The 20,000-nt window shown below is 49.5% G+C and overlaps 1 protein-coding gene across 1 annotated transcript in view; it reads left to right on the forward strand.

Moving 5' to 3' along the window:
- Positions 1-20,000, forward strand: part of LOC307230909 (uncharacterized protein) — a gene marked incomplete at both ends in the record, with an annotated part of 31,472 nt that overhangs the window by 11,184 nt on the left and 288 nt on the right. Inside the window, 4 exons of the mRNA XM_080001401.1 lie at positions 1,282-1,408; positions 1,520-1,791; positions 2,324-2,519; positions 18,002-18,327. Coding sequence (XP_079857527.1) covers positions 1,282-1,408; positions 1,520-1,791; positions 2,324-2,519; positions 18,002-18,327 — 921 coding nt within the window. The remainder of the gene's footprint in view (positions 1-1,281; positions 1,409-1,519; positions 1,792-2,323; positions 2,520-18,001; positions 18,328-20,000) is intronic.

Raw genomic sequence — 20,000 nt, forward strand, 5'->3', positions numbered from 1 at the left:
TTTATTCCTTTCTTTTCCATCTCTCCCCCTCTCTTGCCCTCCCTCGCTCCCTCCCTCCGTGCCTTGTTCCCTCCCTGCCTCGTTCCCTCCCTCCCTCCCTCCCTCGCTCCCTCGCTCCCTCGTTCACTCCTCCATCGTGTGAAGTGAAGCTGCAGCTCGCCCGCTTTGTTTCACGCCTTCGCCCACTCCCACTCTATCACATCTCTCTTTCTCTCTCCATCCATATCTCTCTCCATCCATCCGCCTCCCTCTCCATCCATCTCTCCATCTCTCTTTTCACCTCTCACCCTCTCCACCCATCCATCTCATCCATATCTCCCTCTCCATCCATCTCTCTCTCTCTCTTTCTCTCTCTCTCTCATCCATCCATCTCTCTCTCTCGCTCTCCTTCCCCTCTCTCTCTCTCTCTCTCTCTCTCTCTCTCTCTCTCTCTCTCTCTCTCAATCCATCGTTCCCTCTCTTCACCTGTCTCACTCTCTCCATCCATCCATCCATCTCTCTCTCTCTCTCTCTCTCTCCAACCATCCCCCTCTCTCTTCATTACTATCCTCTCTGTCTGTCTGTCTGTCTGTCTGTCTGTCTGTCTGTCTGTCCAACACGCGTGTCGATGCGCGGCGCAGCAGGGAAGCTGGGCAGGTCCAGTCTTGGAAGGAAACTCTTTTACGGTTCCTCTTCCTCGCTCTCCGTTCTTGGTTCCCTCACGTGAGAAGTTTTCACCAACGTTTACCGGACGGACACATCCCAGGGGGACCTCAGGGGGACCCCAGGGGGACCCCGGGAGGCCTCCAGGAGGCGAGGGGGAGCCGGCGTGGTAGGGTGACCGCCCCGGGATAGAATATGAAGTGAAAAATTGTAGAAATAAAAATACAACAGCCTGGAAAAATTAAACAATAATAATTTAAAATCGAATACAAAGTAAAAAATGGTAAAAATAAAAATATAAAAGTCTGGAAAAAAACGAAGAAATTAAAATAGTATATAAAGTAAAAAATAGTAAAGATAAAAATGCAACAGTGTGGGAAAAAAATAGAATCTCTTTATATTGTCTTTATATTTGGGGCGGTATCTTAGTGACCCGTCATGTTTGACGTGCCGCGCCTGAGCGTTTGGGACTGACACTGATATTCACAAAGCCCTTCTTCACCGCTGCCTCTGAGTCGCGCGCCCTGCTAAGAAGCCGGGCATCGAACCCGCTGCGGCGCGGCGGTCCGTCCCTACACCCAGCCCCGCCCCAACCACTCTGAATCCGGACGTGCAGGCGATCCACATGTCGCACACCAGGGTCTGACGCTCAAAGCGCTGGGCGGGTCCAGCGGGCGACCTTTCGATTTTTGGAGGTCAACCTCCTCGAGGGAAATTGCCGCGTCGCCCAAATTCAGGCAAGAAGGTCGATGCCAGTCTCCTCCCCGTACGCGCCGGGGTGCATGCTAACTGCGTTGGCTCGACGCAAGGCGGCGGATGGGGTCAGCTAGCCTAGCTCCTGTGACACCTCCCTCCCTGCTCCCGTCTCCCCTCGCAGACAAGGACAAGCCCCAGGACTACGACGAGGCCTCCCCGGGCGCGGGGGCCGGAGGTCCGCCCGCGGTGGCGGGCGGCGCCCCGGGATCGGGGCCACTGCGCCCCAACTCCCAGTCGGCCTTCCTTGGCCCGCTGCTGTGGGAGCGGACCCTGCCCTGCGACGGAGGCCTGTTCCAGCTCCAGTACATGGACCTGGAGGAGTTCCTCACCGAGAACGGCATGGGGATGCACAACACGGGCCCCAGCTCCACCAACGCACAGATCCCCTCTCAGGTTAGCCACAACACAGCCATGGTGGATCCTGCCGCAAGTATCCACTGATAGCGCTTACAACTAGCACCCGATGCTAACACCCACAGCTAGCACCCGATGCTAACACCCACAGCTAGCACCCGATGCTAACACCCACAGCTAACACCCAATTTTAACACTCACAGCTAATACCCGATGCTAACTCCCACAGCGGCCATTTGTTGCTTAGCATCATCACCTTGTCTCCATGTCGACCAGGACCCATTGACCTTCTTGACATTGTTTCTCATCTCATTTAGGGTATTTCTATTTGTCCGAAATGTGAAATTACTGGAAAAGGAAACATGAGAGCGAGAACCTAACTACGTCAATTAAAATGTCTGTTTGCTGTGTATTTGATAATGGTCTAAATGTATTATTAATATTATTGTTGTTGTTGTTATTATTATTATTATTGTATTGTATAATAATAATAATAATCATGATAATTATTATAATGATAATAATAAAAATAATAATAATAATAAGATGATCATCATCGTCTCCTCCCCAGAGGTCGCAGTCTGCGGTGCCCAACCAGAGCTCCCAGTGCCCTCCCTCCTCCCCTCCACCCTGCTCCTCCTCCTCCTCCTCCTCCTCTTCATCCTCCTCCTCCTCGCTGCTGGGGCTGGAGACTGTGAAGCCGCCGCCGCCGCCGCCGCCGCCGCCGCCGCAGCAAAGCATCATGGGAGGACCCGAGTGTCAACGCGGTGAGTGGATCCGTCCCGATGCACCTGGGGGAAGCGGTTCCTCAGATGGGCCCCGTAACCCTCTAAAGTCCCCTCCCAGGCCCGAGCGCTCGTTCCTTCGGTGGCGAGTCGGAAAGGGGGCTTTTGGAAGAGTCGCAATTTTTTTCGCCAAGTTGGTGAAAATCTTAAAAAAGACGTAAAAAAAATATAAATAAAAAGGTAAAGGAGTCGTGTGCGTCTATGGAACGACGACGTGGTTGACGAGAGCCGTGGGGCGTCGCCGTGGCCATGACCACTAAGCCTCGCCGTTACATCCCTGAGTCCTGTGTGCTTTACACATGACACTAACGCTGCACCGAGGGCTCCTCTCACCTCCCACTCCTTCCAGGCTCCGGGGCCACGACCCTGGCGGCGCGTGTTTTAAAATTTTTTTTTAAAAAAATTTTTTTTTTTTTGGTTTTGGGTTGAGACGCGGTCTGGGAGGAGCCCGTGCGGCGCAGTAACAGGGTGGAGCAGATAGAAGCTTCCAAAATGCAGCTGGGGGGGCCCGCACCTCCGAGCCCCCCGCCGAGGAGGCCTCCGCGGGCATCGGGCCCCTGGGTCCCATTCTGCTGACGCAACAGCGGGGGGGGGGGTGTTAAAAGGTGGTTTGTGATGTTTGATGATGTCATACACGCACAGAGTGATGCGGCACTTGGTACGAGGTTCAACATGCGGAGCAGGGTGAGCGTTGTGCTTCCACTGCTGCGGGCGGCCGAGCGTCAATGCATAGTATGGCACAAAGAGTGTGTGTGTGTGTGTGTGTGTGTGTGTGTGTGTGTGTGTGTGTGTGTGTGTGTGTGTGTGTGTGTGTGTGTGTGTGTGTTCATAACCCACAAGTGTGTTTAATGAGGACCATCATCCCTTTCTCTCTCCCTGTGGACTCCTCGCCCTCCTCCATCCTAATTGCTGTCTTTAAACATCCATCAACCTCTCCCTTTCTCTCTCTCTCTCTCTCTCTCTCTCTCTCCCTCCCTCTCTCTCTCCTTGCCGACCATCATGGGAGTAGTTTTTAGGATGTGGGACTTGGCTCTAACGCTGCCGTGCAGGAGTTTACAAGGTTAGTGTAGAAGTGTTGAGACGCCGCGTGGCCCCAAATCGGCCCCGAATTCCCCGAGCCACGCCCGAGACGACGGCGCCTTGAAATGAGTTGCAGTGTACACGTACTCTCACGCAAATTCGCTCAAAACTCAAATTGAAGTTTGATGTATGAACCCAAAACGAGGCCTGAGGTCCAGGACAATGTTCCAGATGTTCTTCTCAGTGAGGACACGTTGGTGCACCCGCGGCTTGATGACCCTGTGCGATTATTATTATGATGATTATGATAATTATTGTTATTATTATTATTATTGTTATTATTATTATTATTATTATTATTATTTGTATTATTTTTCTTATTGTTATTATTATTATTGTTATTATATAATTATTATTATTGTCGTTCTTGTTATTATTATTATTGTTGTTATTTTTGTTATTATTATTATTAATATTATTATTATTATTATTATTATTATTTTAGACTCAGTGCTCGTTTCTGGAAAAGCCGAAACAGCAGAACATCGGATCTTCGGACGCGTTCCCACTGGAGGTCGGACGACATATCGACACTTGAGAATATCGCCGCGATACTTCCTCTTGCGATACGTTGCCCACTCACTGGCGCCGAATATCAGTATTTCTATGAAAACATGGCGGCGCTCTGAGCCAGCGGTGTAGCGGAGCGTGGACGCCCCCCCCCACGGTCGGGCTCGCACGCAAACCGCGGATCAACTGTAAAACGTGACGTGATGGTGAAATAGTTTCACGGCCGCTGCTACTCCTTCAAGTAAACGCTCTGTAAGTGTGCATGCAGGGTTGCATGAAGAGGATAAAGACAGACGCTGCCGCCTGTTGCTCCACATCGGGCTGCGTTGCTGCTGCTTCTTTACCACACGTTGGGAGCGGATGCAGGCGGCAAGTCGGCCGTGAAGACCTGCGGTGGCGAGCGCAGCCACGGAGCGTCCACGTTTGGTTTGGAGCGGGGCCCTCTAGGGGGCGCTACGGGGGGGGGCTTGGTTCCATAATAATCATTGGACCACACATTTATCTATCGTTTTGCCGGTTTTTTAAAGCTGGAAATGGGTGGAATTCCCCTTGAAATCTCAGCTCTGTATGCTACGTCCATTAGCCACCCTGATGGACTTTACACGTGCTGCTCCAGCGGGAAAACAGGGCAAGAAGACACGTACACCCTCTCATGCAGCCGTATGTGCATGTGGAGCGCACGTGTGCACGTAGAGGGTACATGCCCACGTAGAGGGAACGTGTGCACGTAGAGAGGATGTGCACATGTAGAGGGTACATGTGCATGTAGAGCGGATGTGTGCACATAGAGAGGATGTGTACACGTAGAGGGTACGTGTGCACGTAGAGGGCAGCTGCTTACATACAGTGTTCTTGTGCAAAAACCCTCTATGTGTGCACATCCGCTTAGAGGGTATGTGTGCCATAGAGGCTGCATCTGCATGTAGAGCGTCCATGGACATGTAGACGGTACGTGTGCACGCAGAGTGGACGTGTGCACGTAAAGCGTCCGAGGACATGTAGTGCGTCCATGGACATGTAGAGCGGACGTGTGCACGTAGAGCATACATGTGCACGTGGAGCGTCCATGGACATGTAGAGCGTACATGTGTACGTGGAGCGTCCATGGACATGTAGAGTGGACCTGTGCACGTAGAGCGTACATGTGCACGTGGAGCGTCCATGTGCACGTGGAGTGTCCATGGACATGTAGAGTGGACGTGTGCACGTAGAGCGTACATCTGCACGTAGAGCATCCATGGACATGTAGAGTGGACGTGTGCACGTAGAGCGTACATCTGCACGTAGAGCATCCATGGACATGTAGAGTGGACGTGTGCACGTAGAGCGTACATCTGCACGTAGAGCATCCATGGACATGTAGAGTGGACGTGTGCACGTAGAGCGTACATCTGCACGTAGAGCATCCATGGACATGTAGAGTGGACGTGTGCACGTAGAGCGTACATCTGCACGTAGAGCGTCCATGGACATGTAGCCGGTACGTGTGCACGTAGAGTGTCCATGGACATGTAGAGCGGACGTGTGCACGTAGAGTGTCCATGGACATGTAGACGGTACGTGTGCACGTGGAGGAGGCTTAATGAGGAAGCAGAGGCGCGGCAGAGCAGCACGGGACCGTGAGCGTCGCCGCAGGAAGCTCGCTAATGACGCTAACGAAGGGGGATCCTAACGAGCGCTGGACCCATTCCCACCTTCTCATCTTTTCTATTGTATCCTCTGCTCTCCACTTCCCTCCCCTTCCCTCTCTCCTTCCCCCTTCCCTTCTTTCCTCTTCTCTACTCTTCTCTTCTCTTTCGTTCCCTTATAGTCTCTGCTCTCCTCTTTGCTCTGCTCTTCCCTTCTTCTCCCTCCTTTCTTTTCCCTCCCGCTCCATCCTTTTGCTCTTCCGTTCTATTGTCTTCTCCCCTCCTCCCTTCCCTGCCTCTTGTCTTCTCTTCCTTCTTCTCATCCTCCCCTCTCTCTCTCTCTCTCTCTCTGTCCCTCCCTGCCTTCCCCTCTCTCTCTCTCTCTCTAACTACCAGGAACCCTTTTCCTCTCCGGTTGTGCCCACGGAGTCGCTCCTTCCTCCTGCTGTTTTCCTCTCGTTTTCTCTGGTTCTCATTCATTATGTAAGAATAACCTCACAATCACAATCAAACAATATCAGCAAAGAGGGAGAGAGAGAGGGGGGGGGGGGGGGGGGAGAGGGAGGGAGACAGGAAGGTTGAACCTGATTGTCTTCTCCTTCTGAATCTCGACCCAGAAGCAGTACGGAGACGTGTCCTGAAAAGTGTTGTTTTTTTTGGGAAAAGTTGCGCCCGCAGCGCTTTTCGGGGCTGATGTGCAAATAGCCGCTGACGTGGTCGCCATGGCAATGCAGCACAGCTAAGCGAATGCTATCTGGTAGTTGGTCCCAGCTGCGCGCTAGGTAGCTGTTGAATTGATTGATTGATTGATTGATTGATTGATTGATTGGTCAGTTGATTAGTTGGTGCACTAATTGGCTCACCATTGATTGGTTGGTCATTGATTGGTTGATTGGTCAGTTGGTTGGTTGGTTGGTTGATTAAGTGGGTGGTTGGTTGGTTGGTTGATTGGGTGGGTGGGTGGTTGGTTGATTGGGTGGGTGGTGGGTGGGTTGGTTGGTTAATCGGTTGGTTGGTTGATTAGTTGGGAGGTTGATTGGGTGGTTGGTTGGTTGGTTGGTTAATTGGGTGGTTGGTTGGTTGGTGGATGGGTGGTTGGTTGGTTGGTTAATTGGGTGGTTGGTGGATTGGATGGGTGGATGGTTGGTTGGTCGGTTGTTTGATTGGGTGGTCGGTTGGTTAATTGGGTGGTTGGTTGGTTGGTCGGTTGGTTGATTGGGTGGGTGGTTGGTTGGTTGGGTGGTTGGTGGATGGGTGGTTGGTTGGTGGATTGGATGGGTGGTCGGTCGGTTGGTCGGTTGGTCGGTCGGGTGGGTGGGTGGGTGGTTGGTTGGTGGATTGGATGGGTGGATGGTTGGTTGGTTGGTTGTTTGATTGGGTGGTCGGTTGGTTGGTCGGTTGTTTGATTGGGTGGTCGGTTGGTTAATTGGGTGGTTGGTTGGGTGGGTGGGTGGGTGGGTGGTTGATTGGGTGGGTGGGTGGTTGGTTGGTTAATTGGGTGGTTGGTTGGTGGATTGGATGGGTGGTTGGTTGGTCGGGTGGTCGGTTGTTTGATTGGGTGGTCGGTTGGTTGGTCGGTTGGTTGGTCGGTCGGTTGGTTAATTGGGTGGTTGGTCGGTTGGGTGGGTGGTTGGTTGATTGGGTGGGTGGTTGGTTGGTTGGTTGGTTGGGAGGAAACAGGGGTTGTCCTGTGGGCTTTTCTGATAGAGTTTTCCGTCATTTTCCGATTTTGGGAGAGCTGACGCAGGAATGCAGCGTCCATGTTGTGAGCTGCTGCTGTGTGATGTTGCCTGTGACCACACCCTCCGGTGGTAGGGCTGGGTAGAGGTGGGCGGGCTTTCCTGAGTCCCTCACAGGAAGTGCAAATGAGGGCAAGTGACGATAAATTTAGAAAAACCAGGACGGCGACGCTGGCGGATCATGAGTTGTGGTGCTTGTGCTGAAAATGTTGGAGGTTTGTTTCAGCGACCAGTACGCACGTAGAGCGAGGAAAAGCAGAGATAAAATACAGTGCACACAACTACTGTGTGTGTGTGCGTACGTGTGTGTGTGTGTGTGTGTGTGTGTGTGTGTGTGTGTGTGTGTGTGTGTGTGTGTGTGTGTGTGTGTGTGTGTGTGTGTGCATTGCATGTGCCATTGTACGTTTGTGTGTGTGTGTATGTCCTCATGCGTGACTGTGTATTTTCATGCATGCATGGCTGCATGGTTGTGTTATATTTTTGTGTGTGTGCCCGTGCGTATGAGTGTGTGTGTGTGTATGTGCATGAATTTGCTTAAGTGTGCAAATGTGTGTGTATATTTGTAATTTTGTGCGTCTTTATCTGTGTGTGTGTGTGTGTGTGTGTGTGTGTGTGTATGTGTGTGTGTGTGTGTGCATTGTCATATGCATGCACTTATGTGCATGTACAGTATGTTTCAGTGTGTGTAGATTCATGTGTATTCTCTACAACTATTTGTGTGTTTGTGTGCATCTGTATTTTGGTGTGTGTGTGTGTTTGCATAATGCGTGTGTTTGTATGTGTGTTCTTGAGTGTGTGTGCATCTTGGTGCGTACGTGTGTGTTTAAAGGTGTGTGTGTGTGTGTGTGTGTCTGTGTGTGTGTGCGGGCGCCCTTTATTCTGAATTATGAACACATGACTGAATTGAGTTTGATGCGTTCAGCCAGAAATCCCTGAGGTCCTGAGGGAGGGAGAGGGGGGGAGGAGGAGAGGGCGAGAGAGAATCAGAAACAGATGGAAAGATACAAAAAAATCCAATATCCCATCTGCAGGCCTTCTCTCTCTCTCTCTCTCTCTCTCTCTCTCTCTCTCTCTCTCTCTCTCTCTCTCTCTCTCTCTCATTTGGGGCAAAACATGTGGATCAAGCAAATTCAGGGGGGGGAAAAAAACCCAAAACACAGCAGCTGTTTGGAGCGCTCTCCGTTCTATGTGTTGGCGAACCGGAAAAAAACCCCGAAAAAACGATTTTATTATTTTTTCTCTCTCCCCGCCTCGCAACCCCCGTCGCAAAGCCCCGAGTCGTCATGAACCCCACGCCGTGATGCGGCGGACGCGGCTCCTCCCCCTGTTTTCCGACCCTCCAACCGGCTCCCCTCTCGGCCCGACGCCCCGACCCAGCGCGCCGAGCGCCCGGCTCTGTGGAAGACTTTGTGCTGTTATTTTTTTTAATCTGGGGGGCGGCGCGTTGCTGCGACAAACAGCGCCCTCTGGAGGGAGCCGTGGAAACTACGCCGAAGTCCCCAAAACGGCCAAGCTCCTCCCCCCGCAAGGCTTGCCATCCCGCGCGGCCGGAGCGGTGGTCGTCCGTCCGGGCCGCCAGCCTCAGCGACGCCCTTTTGGGGATGTAGGCGCTGCGGTCGAGGGGGGCATGGAGCTCGACAGGTGTGGGCGTGCCGGGGTGGAGTTCGGGCTCCAAACTGCAACGGCTTGGAACCTGTTTCCTTTTAGCTTTGGTGGAAGGTGGAGCTCCTCCACGCTCTGAAAACCTGTATTATCTATTTGACCAGACAAAGAGGAAACAATGAAACATCACAGATGGATGGATGGACAGATAGATGGATAGATGGATGGATGAGTAGAGAGATGGACGATAGATAGATAGATGGATGGATAGATGATTAGATGGATGGATAGATGAATGGATAGATCGATGGATGGATGAATAGATAGATTAATTAATAGATGAATGGATAGATGAATGGATGATGGAGAGATAGATGGATGACTAGATAGATGGATGAATAGATAGATGGATGAAAAGATAGATGATGGAGAGATGGATTAGTGGATAGATGGATGAATAGATAGATGATAGATAGATGGATAAATGGATGAATAGATAGATGGATGAATAGATAGATGATAGATGGATGAATAAATAGAAAGATGGATCAATAGATACAGTAGATGGATAAATGGATGAATAGACAAATAGATAGATGGATGAATAGATAGATAGAAAGATAGATAGATGGATGGATAGTGATTGTCATCTGGGCAGGACAGGGTTAAAGGAAAAACGGACGCAGTCCTCCGATTCTGTACAGTGGGAGAAAGAGAGGGTGAAAGAAAGGGGGAGAAAGGTGGAGGGAGAGAGAGGGAGAGGGATTGTGTGGGAGAGATGAGTCGAGTGTTTGCTTTGAATGTTTTGAAATCTCTCCCACTTGCCACCTCCCTCTATTTTTCTCTCCATCCCTCTCGCTCGCTCTCTCTCGCTCGCTCTCTCTCGCTCTCTCTCGCTCTCGCTCTCACCCCCTCCCTCCCTCACACGCCCGGCCATGTGCAGGCTGAACATCACGTGCCGCTGCAGAGAGCAGCGAAGCAAAAGACGAGGGGAGGGAGAGCGGGAGGGAGGGAAAGGGAGCGAGGGGGAGGGAGAGCGGGAGGGAGGGAAAGGGAGCGAGGGGGAGGGATTGAGAGGGAGGGAGGCGCTTGGAGAAGGGGCGAGCGGAGGGGCAGAGCGGAGTGCCGTCGGTGTGGATTAGCTGCAGGACGGAGCAGCGGCAGCTCCACACCGGCGGCATCTGGTCTCCTGTTAAAGGGACATTCCACCGCGCAGCAGCCCCCCTGGGGCGTGGCCGCGACCCGGCCCCTCCGCCCCAAAATACACAAACGCGCCGATGAGTCCAAACCCCCCGTCCGTCCCAAAGTAAACAAACGCGCCGATATGTCGATCCCCGCGTCCACCCCCGCGCACCGTCGTACGAACACACGCGATGGGGGAGAGCGGCGGCCTTTTCGGAAAGACTCCTGTTTGTTTGCATGTCCTTATATTGTCGTGGAAGCTGCGTCACAAATATCACAGGACACGTGTGATGTATCAACCCGCGCAGCTCGGTTGTTTCCAGAAGTGAATCTGCTGAAGTGAATCGAGAGGAGGTGACGCGACTGAAGCCTCGCTCACTCACTCCATTCAGAACCCATCCGCTGAGGGTGTTACTCATTACCCGTCGTTCATTGTTTTATAGCCCTTAACCGGGTCCGTCGAGCATTACCTTTCCAGGTTCCGCCGCGTCACCGATAATAGAGGAAAGAGTTTTTAAATAAATGATCTGTGATATTTATGAAAAAAAAACATGTTATTTACTTCTAATTGTTAACGACTGAATTTAACCCGAAATACCGGTACTCCTCATTTAGCGACCAGGTCTGTTCCTCAGATCTGGTCGTTAAGCAAGGACCCGTGTTAGTCTAAGGGGGCGTGGCTGCTATAGATAGTATATAAAGTGTGTATATTATATATTATATATAGTGTTAGTCCACGCTAAGGGGGCGTGGCTGCTATAGATAGTATATAAAGTGTATATATTTAATGTAGTATATATTTTATATATAGTGTTAAGGTGGTTGGTATAGATAGTATATAAAGTGTATATATTTTATGTAGTATATATAGTGTTATTTCACGGTAAGGGGGCGTGGCTAGTATAGATAGTATATAAAGGGTGTATATTTTATGTAGTATATATTTTATATATAGTGTTAAGGTGGTTGGTATAGATAGTATATAAAGTGTATATATTATATATAGTGTTATTTCACGGTAAGGGGGCGTGGCTAGTATAGATAGTATATAAAGTGTAGATATTTTATGTAGTATATATAGTGTTATTTCACAGTAAGGGGGCGTGGCTGGTATGTATTGTATATATATTATATATTGTGTTATTTCACGGTAACGTGGCGATTGCAAATGCTGACTGAGAACGGTGATGAGATGAGATTTCATAGTGTATATAGTATATATAGTGTATGTAGTGTATTTAGTATATAGTTTATTTATGGTATATAGTATATGTAGTGTATATAGTATATACAGTCTATATAGTGTATACAGTGTATATAGTGTATATAGTATATATTGTGTATATAGTATATATAGTGTATACAGTCTTTATAGTGTACACAGTGTGTATATGGTGTATATAATATATGTAGTATACACAGTCTATATAGTGTATACAGTGTGTATACAGTCTATATAGTGTATACAGTTTGTATACAGTGTGTATATAGTGTATATAGCGTGCAGGGTAGTTCACTTGTGTCTTATTATAGACACTGATATTTATTATTATTACATGTGGTTGGTGTCATGTGACGCCACGCCCTCCTCTGGGCTGGCTCCAAAGTATTCAACATTATGAATGAAAATATGAAAACATTCACAACAACATCTGCTGTTGGATGAGATGAATGCCTGATGGGAGCCAGTGTACACTGATACACTGATACACTGATACACTGATACACTGATACACTGATACACAGTACTGCAAGAGAGAGAGAGAGAGAGACAGGGTGAATAGTGACGGCCATATAGAAAACTAGATGTGTGTGTGTGGTGTGTGTGTGTGTGTGTGTGTGTGTGTGTGTGTGTGTGTGTGTGTGTGTGTGTGTGTGGGTGGGTGGGTGGGTGGGTGGGTGGGTATGTGTGTGTGTGTGTGTGTGTGTGTGTGTGTGTGTGTGTGTGTGTGTGTGTGTGTGTGTGTGTGTGTGTGTGTGTGTGTGTGTCTGGTGTGTGTGTGTGTGTGTGTGTGTGTGGAGGAAGCTGTGTGTAGGTCGCAGGGCGGGGGACACTGTTTACGTAACACGCTTCCTATAGCAGAGTACTTCCTGTTTCAGAACAACACGAGGCCAACACCGCAATGCAACATCCTGCCATGTATCTACTCTGGTACTAATAGTACTCGTACTAGTAGTTCAACTGCTACTACTAGTACTACTACAGGTGCTACTACTATTATTGCTACTTCTACTATTACTACTACTATCAATACTACTCCTACTACTATTCGTAGTCGGCAACATATTGAACATGGTTATAGTACATTAGCATGTTAGCACGCTAGCATAAGCCAGTGTGCGGTTTGTCTCTAAAATTCAAACGACAGGTTGCCGTGGATTAAGCGGAGCAAAGCTGTGCGTCGCTACGGGAGCACTGTGACATTCATTATGGGATGCTTGGAGCAGGGCCGACAGACAGCTGGAGCGCTGCCTAACCCCCCCCCCCCCCTCCCCCCCGCCGCAGGGTTCTGTTCCTGGATCCGTTTCAACTTTTTGTCCAGAATGAACGTTATCAGATCGGCGCTTATCCAGGATCAGCTGCTGTGTGTGCGTGTAGGGTCGTCAGCGTTTGAGAACATCCCAAAATACAAAAATACAAAAAAAGAATAAATGGTTAAATAATAAAAAAACAACAATTAACAATTAAAATGGTGCCTGGATGCGTGGGGGGGGTTCAGCTCGCCTGGCTTTTGTCAAATTTCGCCCAAAAAACTTGGAAAAACGAACCCTAACGCGTGCGTTGCCACGGCAGCCCTCTTCCCCGATACCTGTAATAGATAAACTCCATCGCTTCCTGTCGGTGGTATCACTTCCTGTTGGCGTCCTCTCCAGTGCACACTGTGTGCGGGGGCTCAGTGAAGTGCAGCTCCCACAGCCAATGTCTCTGATCACATGCAACTTTGAGGTGGTAATCCCTGCCATTATTTTGAGAAAAAAATAAAAAGTAAAATAATAATAATAAAAATAATAATAATAATAATAATAATAATAAATCCCATATGTGACACTTTATTTATTTGGCACTTTGGGCAAGGAGTGAAACGCAGCCGCCGGTGATTTGGCCAAAGCAGCTGGTTGCGGTCAGAGAACGGTCGAACCTCCCCCATAACCCTCCCCCCTAACCCTCCCCCTAACCTCCCCCAACCCTCCCCCCTAACCCTCCCCCTAACCTCCCCCTAACCTCCCCCAACCCTAACCCAGTCAGAACCGGGAGCACGAGGGGTTTGTTTCGGACGCTACCAAAAAAAAAAGAGAAAAAAAAAAAGGTACAAATTCAACACGGAAGCCAGGAAACGAGCCGCCGCCGCTGCCGCCGCCGCTGCCGCTCCCAGCGGATTTTCGGGCGCCGTGTAATCCCACGGATTACCACTTTAATTTAAACACCGTATCTCAAACCCCCCCCCCCCCCAAAGCCTCTCCCATCAAACCCAGCAAGCGGAGTTCACGGAGTTGAACTACCAAAAAAAAAAACAGCCTCGGCGACCTCCAAATGACCCCCGGTGGTGGTCTTCATGGTGGTCTCCGTGCGGCTCCGCCCCCCGAAACAAGCCTCTTCCCGTTGACTCCTCCTCCAGACATCCCAGTCCCAGCGGCTGCCGTTTTGGGGTGGTGTTGTTTAATTTTTACCTTGTTTTATTTTTTCCCCCTCTCCCCGGCTTCCGCCGGCGTTTGTGTATTTGCCGATGCGCGGCACGCCGCCCGGCGGCGCCCGAAAACACTTTGGAGGCGGCCATTTTGGAAACGCCCCGAAAGGGCTGCTGCTGCTGGAGGGAGCTCTGTTGGATTGTTTTGAGAAAGGACGCTCCTTTCTCCAGGAAGAGCTGAGCTGTTGTTTTTAAAACAAGCACAAGACGTGGTCTGGTTAACTGGCGCAGGGGTTCCCAAGCTGGGGTCCGCTGTCCCCCCATATATATATATATATATATATATATATATATATATATATATATATACTGTATTTATACACAGTATGGACTCAGCGTTGGGTGGAATTTTAGAAATAATATCTGGAGAAAATATGATTATAATTTAAAATAAAATTTTAAATGTAAATTACGATACTGGGAAACATATGTTATTATTAAAATTATTATTATTATTATTGTTAGGAGTAATATTGATATTGTTTGGGAAAGATTCTCTGAATTTTGAAATCTAAAACTATCCTGAAGGAGTGAAAAACCAAATTTGACCAAAATCACAGACACGGGCGAAAGCATTCGACGCAAAATATGTCCAACCCGGCTAAAAGTATCTGTTGCACCAGGTGAGGTGAGGTGCGGTGTAAACCGCTACGTCACAAACATCTCGTGGTTTTGAGTTTCATCCATATCGTTCGGAGCAGGAATTAGTGAAAAACCGATACAATTTGATCGGAAGTAGCCGAACTTTTGGGCCGGATGGTGAAGCGAGATCAGCCTGTGGACCCAGACGCTTTGTGACATCATCATCCAATTCACTATATGTGCAGGTTGTGGCTACGAACGCCCATTCACATTGTGTGAGCTACATAGTGTAGACTGCACTGAAGTGGTTGCACACTGTGTGTGTGTGTGTGTGTGTGTGTGTGTGTGTGTGTGTGTGTGTGTGTGTGTGTGTGTGTGTGTGTGTGTGTGTGTGTGTGTGTGTGTGTGTGTGTGTGTGTGTGTTTGTTTTGCCCTTTTTGTAAATATAAACGCATGCTGTCCCATCGAACCCGGTGCCGTGTCCCTCCTTATTTTGCAGCATCGGATTCGTTACGCGCACAGACTGTAGGAGTCCAAAGCAGCCCAAATCATGTTCTGTGTTTGTGACCTCACACATGGAGTTCGCTTGAAGCTCCAGAGCAACGGGGCCGAATCGTCTCTGTTTTTATTTTAGTCCCAAAAGTTAAAAAAGTTGCTGAAATGTCTCTGAGGGACGTGCAGTGTTTAATCCGTTTTAATGGAAGCGTGTTGCTGGCAACTTCCACACGGAGTGATTTCCTTCCACAGAGACAGCGTGAGACAGGACTCTGTGTATACAGGAAGTAGACAGGGACCTGACAGGAAGTAGGCGGACACCTTCTCATATTGAGGATAAAGTCACAACACACAAGTTTATCCTTGAATTAATAATTCTGCGCGTCACCCGGACTCGGAAAGCTCGCGTCACTGCATCATTATGATGCTGCGTTCAATGGAAACTCTGAAAATGTAACTTGTTCTAGAGGTAGTGCTGGTTCAAGATGAGCGACGGCACAAACTGATGCTACATTCCATGGGAATTCTAAAAATTATAATTGGTGTTATAATGGACCCTGTGTATTGCTGCCTGCAGCCATATTTATTGTAGTCATATTTTTTTCTCGCACCTTTCATCCGCCTTTATTTTAATGGAAATACTACTACTCATTAAAATAGTTAGAATGGTAAGAATAAGAAAGCAAATGAGCAAAATAAATGTCAGAAATATAAGTTAATATTACACTCAATCATTTCTGAAAGTGATGATATGGATTTAAAGGCGGGTTATCGCCTGCATCCATCAATTATCCCGTTGAAATCCCATTGAATTCCTCTTTTTAATGCTCTGCAGTTGAACAGGGACACAGCAGGACATGGATCTAACTGTGTGTGTATTTGCCGTTAAGATAAGAAAGTCACGTCTGACTAAATAAGATTGTATCTATAAATATCAAAGCAGATCTGTGCTGCTGCTCAACCTGCAGGAGACTCAGCGCCATTCTGGCTTTTACTGACACCTGGTGGTGAGGTGTTGGTACTGCACCCAGTGTGACTGGAGTGGGGATGTTCATAATCATATACAGTGTATGTTTATATGTATGAGTAGCATGATCTATATACGTAACAGAACAAATTAAAAACGTCACCCAGTCCCGTACAGTGCTATGGATAAAAAAACAGATTGTAAATAAAGAACAACAGTTTGCCCAGAGCGGCAAAATGCCTAGAACCGGAGCTCTCTGCATGGGCCGGTGCATGTGTGTGTATATATATATATATGTGTGTGTGTGTGTGTTTGTGTACTGTATATATATTTATATATATATATATATGTGTATATATGTATATATTTATATATATATATATATGTGTATATATGTATAGACACTGTTTATTGCAGTTAGTGAAATGTGTCTGTCGCAGTCATTTCAGCGACCTATGAGTGACTGAGTAGTTAACATAACGTGATCGGCGGAGAGTTAGGGAGGTGTTGGTGGTGGTTGTTGTTCCTGTTAGTTTATGTTACGAATATTATAATATTATGAATACATACAAAAGTCTCCAAAAGTAAATAATCTTGTCGTTAAAATCAACTACATCGCTCCAGATTCCCCCGCTGTGCTTGATGTGAGCGTTACCATGGCAACCGGAGCCAAACCTTAGTGGGTCCAGTGTTGAGGGCGGACTGGCCCCGTGGTCCTAAACAGGAAGCTGATAAGGAGCCTCGTTACAACCAGTTATGAACCAGGATGAACAGCCCTCACCCCTCCAGCCCCCCCCCCCCCAGACACACACACACACACACACACACACACACACAAACCATTTAAATTGCGATGGAACCGCTCTCCAGGCGTCCATAGGATAGTAAATAATCCTCTTTATGGTTCAGAGCAACTGGCACGCTGCCCGACGGCCACAACATGTGACCCAGTAAAGTCCATGTGACTCCCTGTCCAGTGGTCCTGGATGGACGGAGGGATGGACGGAGGGATGGACGGAGGGATGGATGGAGGAAGGGATGTATGGATCAATGGATAGGCGGAAACAGATTCACTGAATTGCAGAGAAACAGACAGAGCGACAGCCACAAAAAGGAATAAATACATAATAACAACAACATTAAAAATAATAATAATAATAACAATAATAATTAATAACAATAATAATCATAATCATAATAATCATAACAATAATAACACTATTAACAATAATAATAATAATAATATCCTGATCACACAGAACATGAGAACAAGATGTAATTCGCTGCCGCCACTCGCCTCCATCTTACGGCTGTTCCCCGGCCGGCCAGTAGAGGGCGACAGGGAGGCTCCACTTCCAGAGACCCCGTTGAACCCATCACTTATCACCCATCGTGCATTAAGTTCCGTCTTTTTCACCTCGGAAAGAAATAGCCAGCTGATGTATAAACGATTTAAACTTGTATTCCTATTCATATTTTTCAAAAAACAGCGCCCCCTCGCTCATTGCAGCCCAGTCGTTTTACAGCCAATCAGGTTCGGAAAGCAGCTCCGGGAGATGATGACGAGTCATCGTAACAGACATAACAACAGAATGTTTTATCAAGACGTGATTGGCTGTAAATGTGAATGAGTGCAGCTGATGACATCATGAGCATCGGAGACAAATGACGGGACGCAGTGGACCGGCATCCAATCCACGAGGGGGCGCTGTTTGGTCAAGAGAACGACATCAATTCCAGTATCTAATATACACCAGGTTATTTTATTCCAAAGCGGAGAGACGTGAAGCGCAGTGCATGATGGGTAAAGTGATCGGTGTTGGTAGAAGATGCTGCCGCCGGATTGGGCTGGGCTCCGTCCCTGGAAGTTGGCGCTCGCCGTCGCCCTCCGGCGGGCCGACCGGGGAGCCGCCGTCGACTGCGTTCTGGGTTTTTCGGACGCCTCGAAAGCTTCAGCTGACTCACGATTCCTCCCCCATTCCTCCCCCTCCAGGCTGTCAGGCGGTTCCTCCGGATTCCTCCCCCTCCCCCTCCTGCTCCTCCTCCTCCTCCTCCGCCTCCTCCTCCTCCTCCTCCTCCTCCCCTTCCTCCTCTTGTCCCCCGGGCCCCATGATGTCGCCGCCGGCGTTGGCCACGGGCGGCAGCGGCAGCGGCGACATAATGGTGAACTTTGACCCCGACCCGGCGGACCTGGCGCTGTCCAGCGTCCCGGGCCAGGAGGCCTTCGACCCGCGGCGGCACCGCTTCAGCGACGAGGAGCTGAAGCCGCAGCCCATGATCAAGAAGGCCCGGAAGATGCTGGTCCCCGACGAGCAGAAGGTACCGCACCTCCCACTGCACCACGCCTGACGACCCTTGACCCTGGAACGCGGAGGTCGGGTCCAAAATGACAGGGGGGGGGGGGGGGGGGGAATGATTGTATTGATTTTATTTACGACATTTGAACCGGAATGTGTTGATTAATCAGTAATTCATTCAAAACAATGAGTTCACATCATTAAAAAAACACCTTGATTGAGGAATGTGCTGGAAATTTAGATGATTCACATATTTGTGTATTTATCCAACTTCGATATTTTAGACACGAAATAAAACATCTTTCGTTTTTGACCCATAATATGCGTTCCAGGCCGAAGGTAATTGAATTCATGCTTTGCTCGTTGACGCAAAAGTGCGATCGGAGTGCTTGCCCCGTTGCCGTGGAAATGCCGGAAGCCCTTCGCTGGAGGACGCTTTGGCCCTCCGTCAGCCCGGCCCTTGCCCTTTAAATGTTGCGGGGGACGCTCTCCCGTTATTGGCGACGTCCTCGGCGACGACCTCGCGGGCCGGGAAACACGCCACCCGCACCGCCGTGTGGGTGGAGCAGGGCCGTTCAACTGCACAGGCCAACTCAACCGCTGCCAACCGCCCCGGTCACAGTGATGTGGGTAGATCTACACCCACCTGGAGTGCAACCAGTCGGGTGCATCCACCTTCTCTCACTTTAGTTTTTATCACCGTGATGGATTCCAGGCGGCGGCCGGCCCACGCCCAAAAGACGGAGGAAAGTGGGTGACGGGTGACGAGGCCCGATGCGGGGGGCCGCAAAAACCAAGGGGGCGCGTGGTGGTTTCCCCGACGGGTCCGTGTCCATCAAGCGGAACGCTCCGCGGGGGGTCAGCCTGAGGAACCAGCCGCCGTCAGGCCCCCCGCCAATGGGCCCGTTGGTGCCGCTGCCTAGAAACCGCTGATTGCGTTGACAATGTTTGCCGAGGGGTACGCCGAGCGAATCGGGGCCGGTCCTGTCCGCCGCCCACCCGATGCCGGCGCCCGGCGGGAACTCGGAAAAACTCCGCTCGGGTGCGAGCGAACTGATGGTGCGCCCGGCGGGGACTCGGAGGACCGGCGCGGGCGACGGTTTTGAAAAGGGGCGTGTCCGGCCCCGCGGGACCGCCAGTCGAATGGGTCTGACCTAGACGGCCCCTAAAAAAAAAAAAGCGTTTTTTCAGGCCTTTATCGGCCATTTCCTCTCCACCCCTTCTAATGTGAGACTAGAAACGGGAAGCTGCGTCGCTTCCTACTGGCAACCTGCTGCAGCCAATGCTGCGCTCTGGGTGTACGGGGACCAAACAAAAAGGAGTTCTCAATGAAGATGTGATATTACTTTTATCCAGAACATGTCTCACAACACGCTAAGACGCGTGACCGAGCCTCCCGTCTCCACATGGAGGTCTGACGTTTAAAGGACCTGATCGTTTGCCCCATAGGGATGCATTGAAGCCCGGTGAGAGGCTGCAACGGAGTGGTTCAGCAGCCGTGAAGCCCTCAGCGAGGTTGTTGCTGTGGACAGTTGTAAACGACTGAAAACCAACCATTTTGAAGCGATGCAACTCCCTGTTTCTCGACGCTTCCACCGTCGCGGATGTAGCCGAAAGTGGTCGAGAGTCAATAAAGGGTTGAAAGGTCGGCGAGCTTGGATAAAAGCGTCTGCTAAATGACTAAATGTAAATGAT

Source organism: Zeus faber (assembly GCF_960531495.2).
Source record: "Zeus faber genome assembly, chromosome: 1".
Lineage (NCBI taxonomy): Eukaryota > Metazoa > Chordata > Actinopteri > Zeiformes > Zeidae > Zeus > Zeus faber.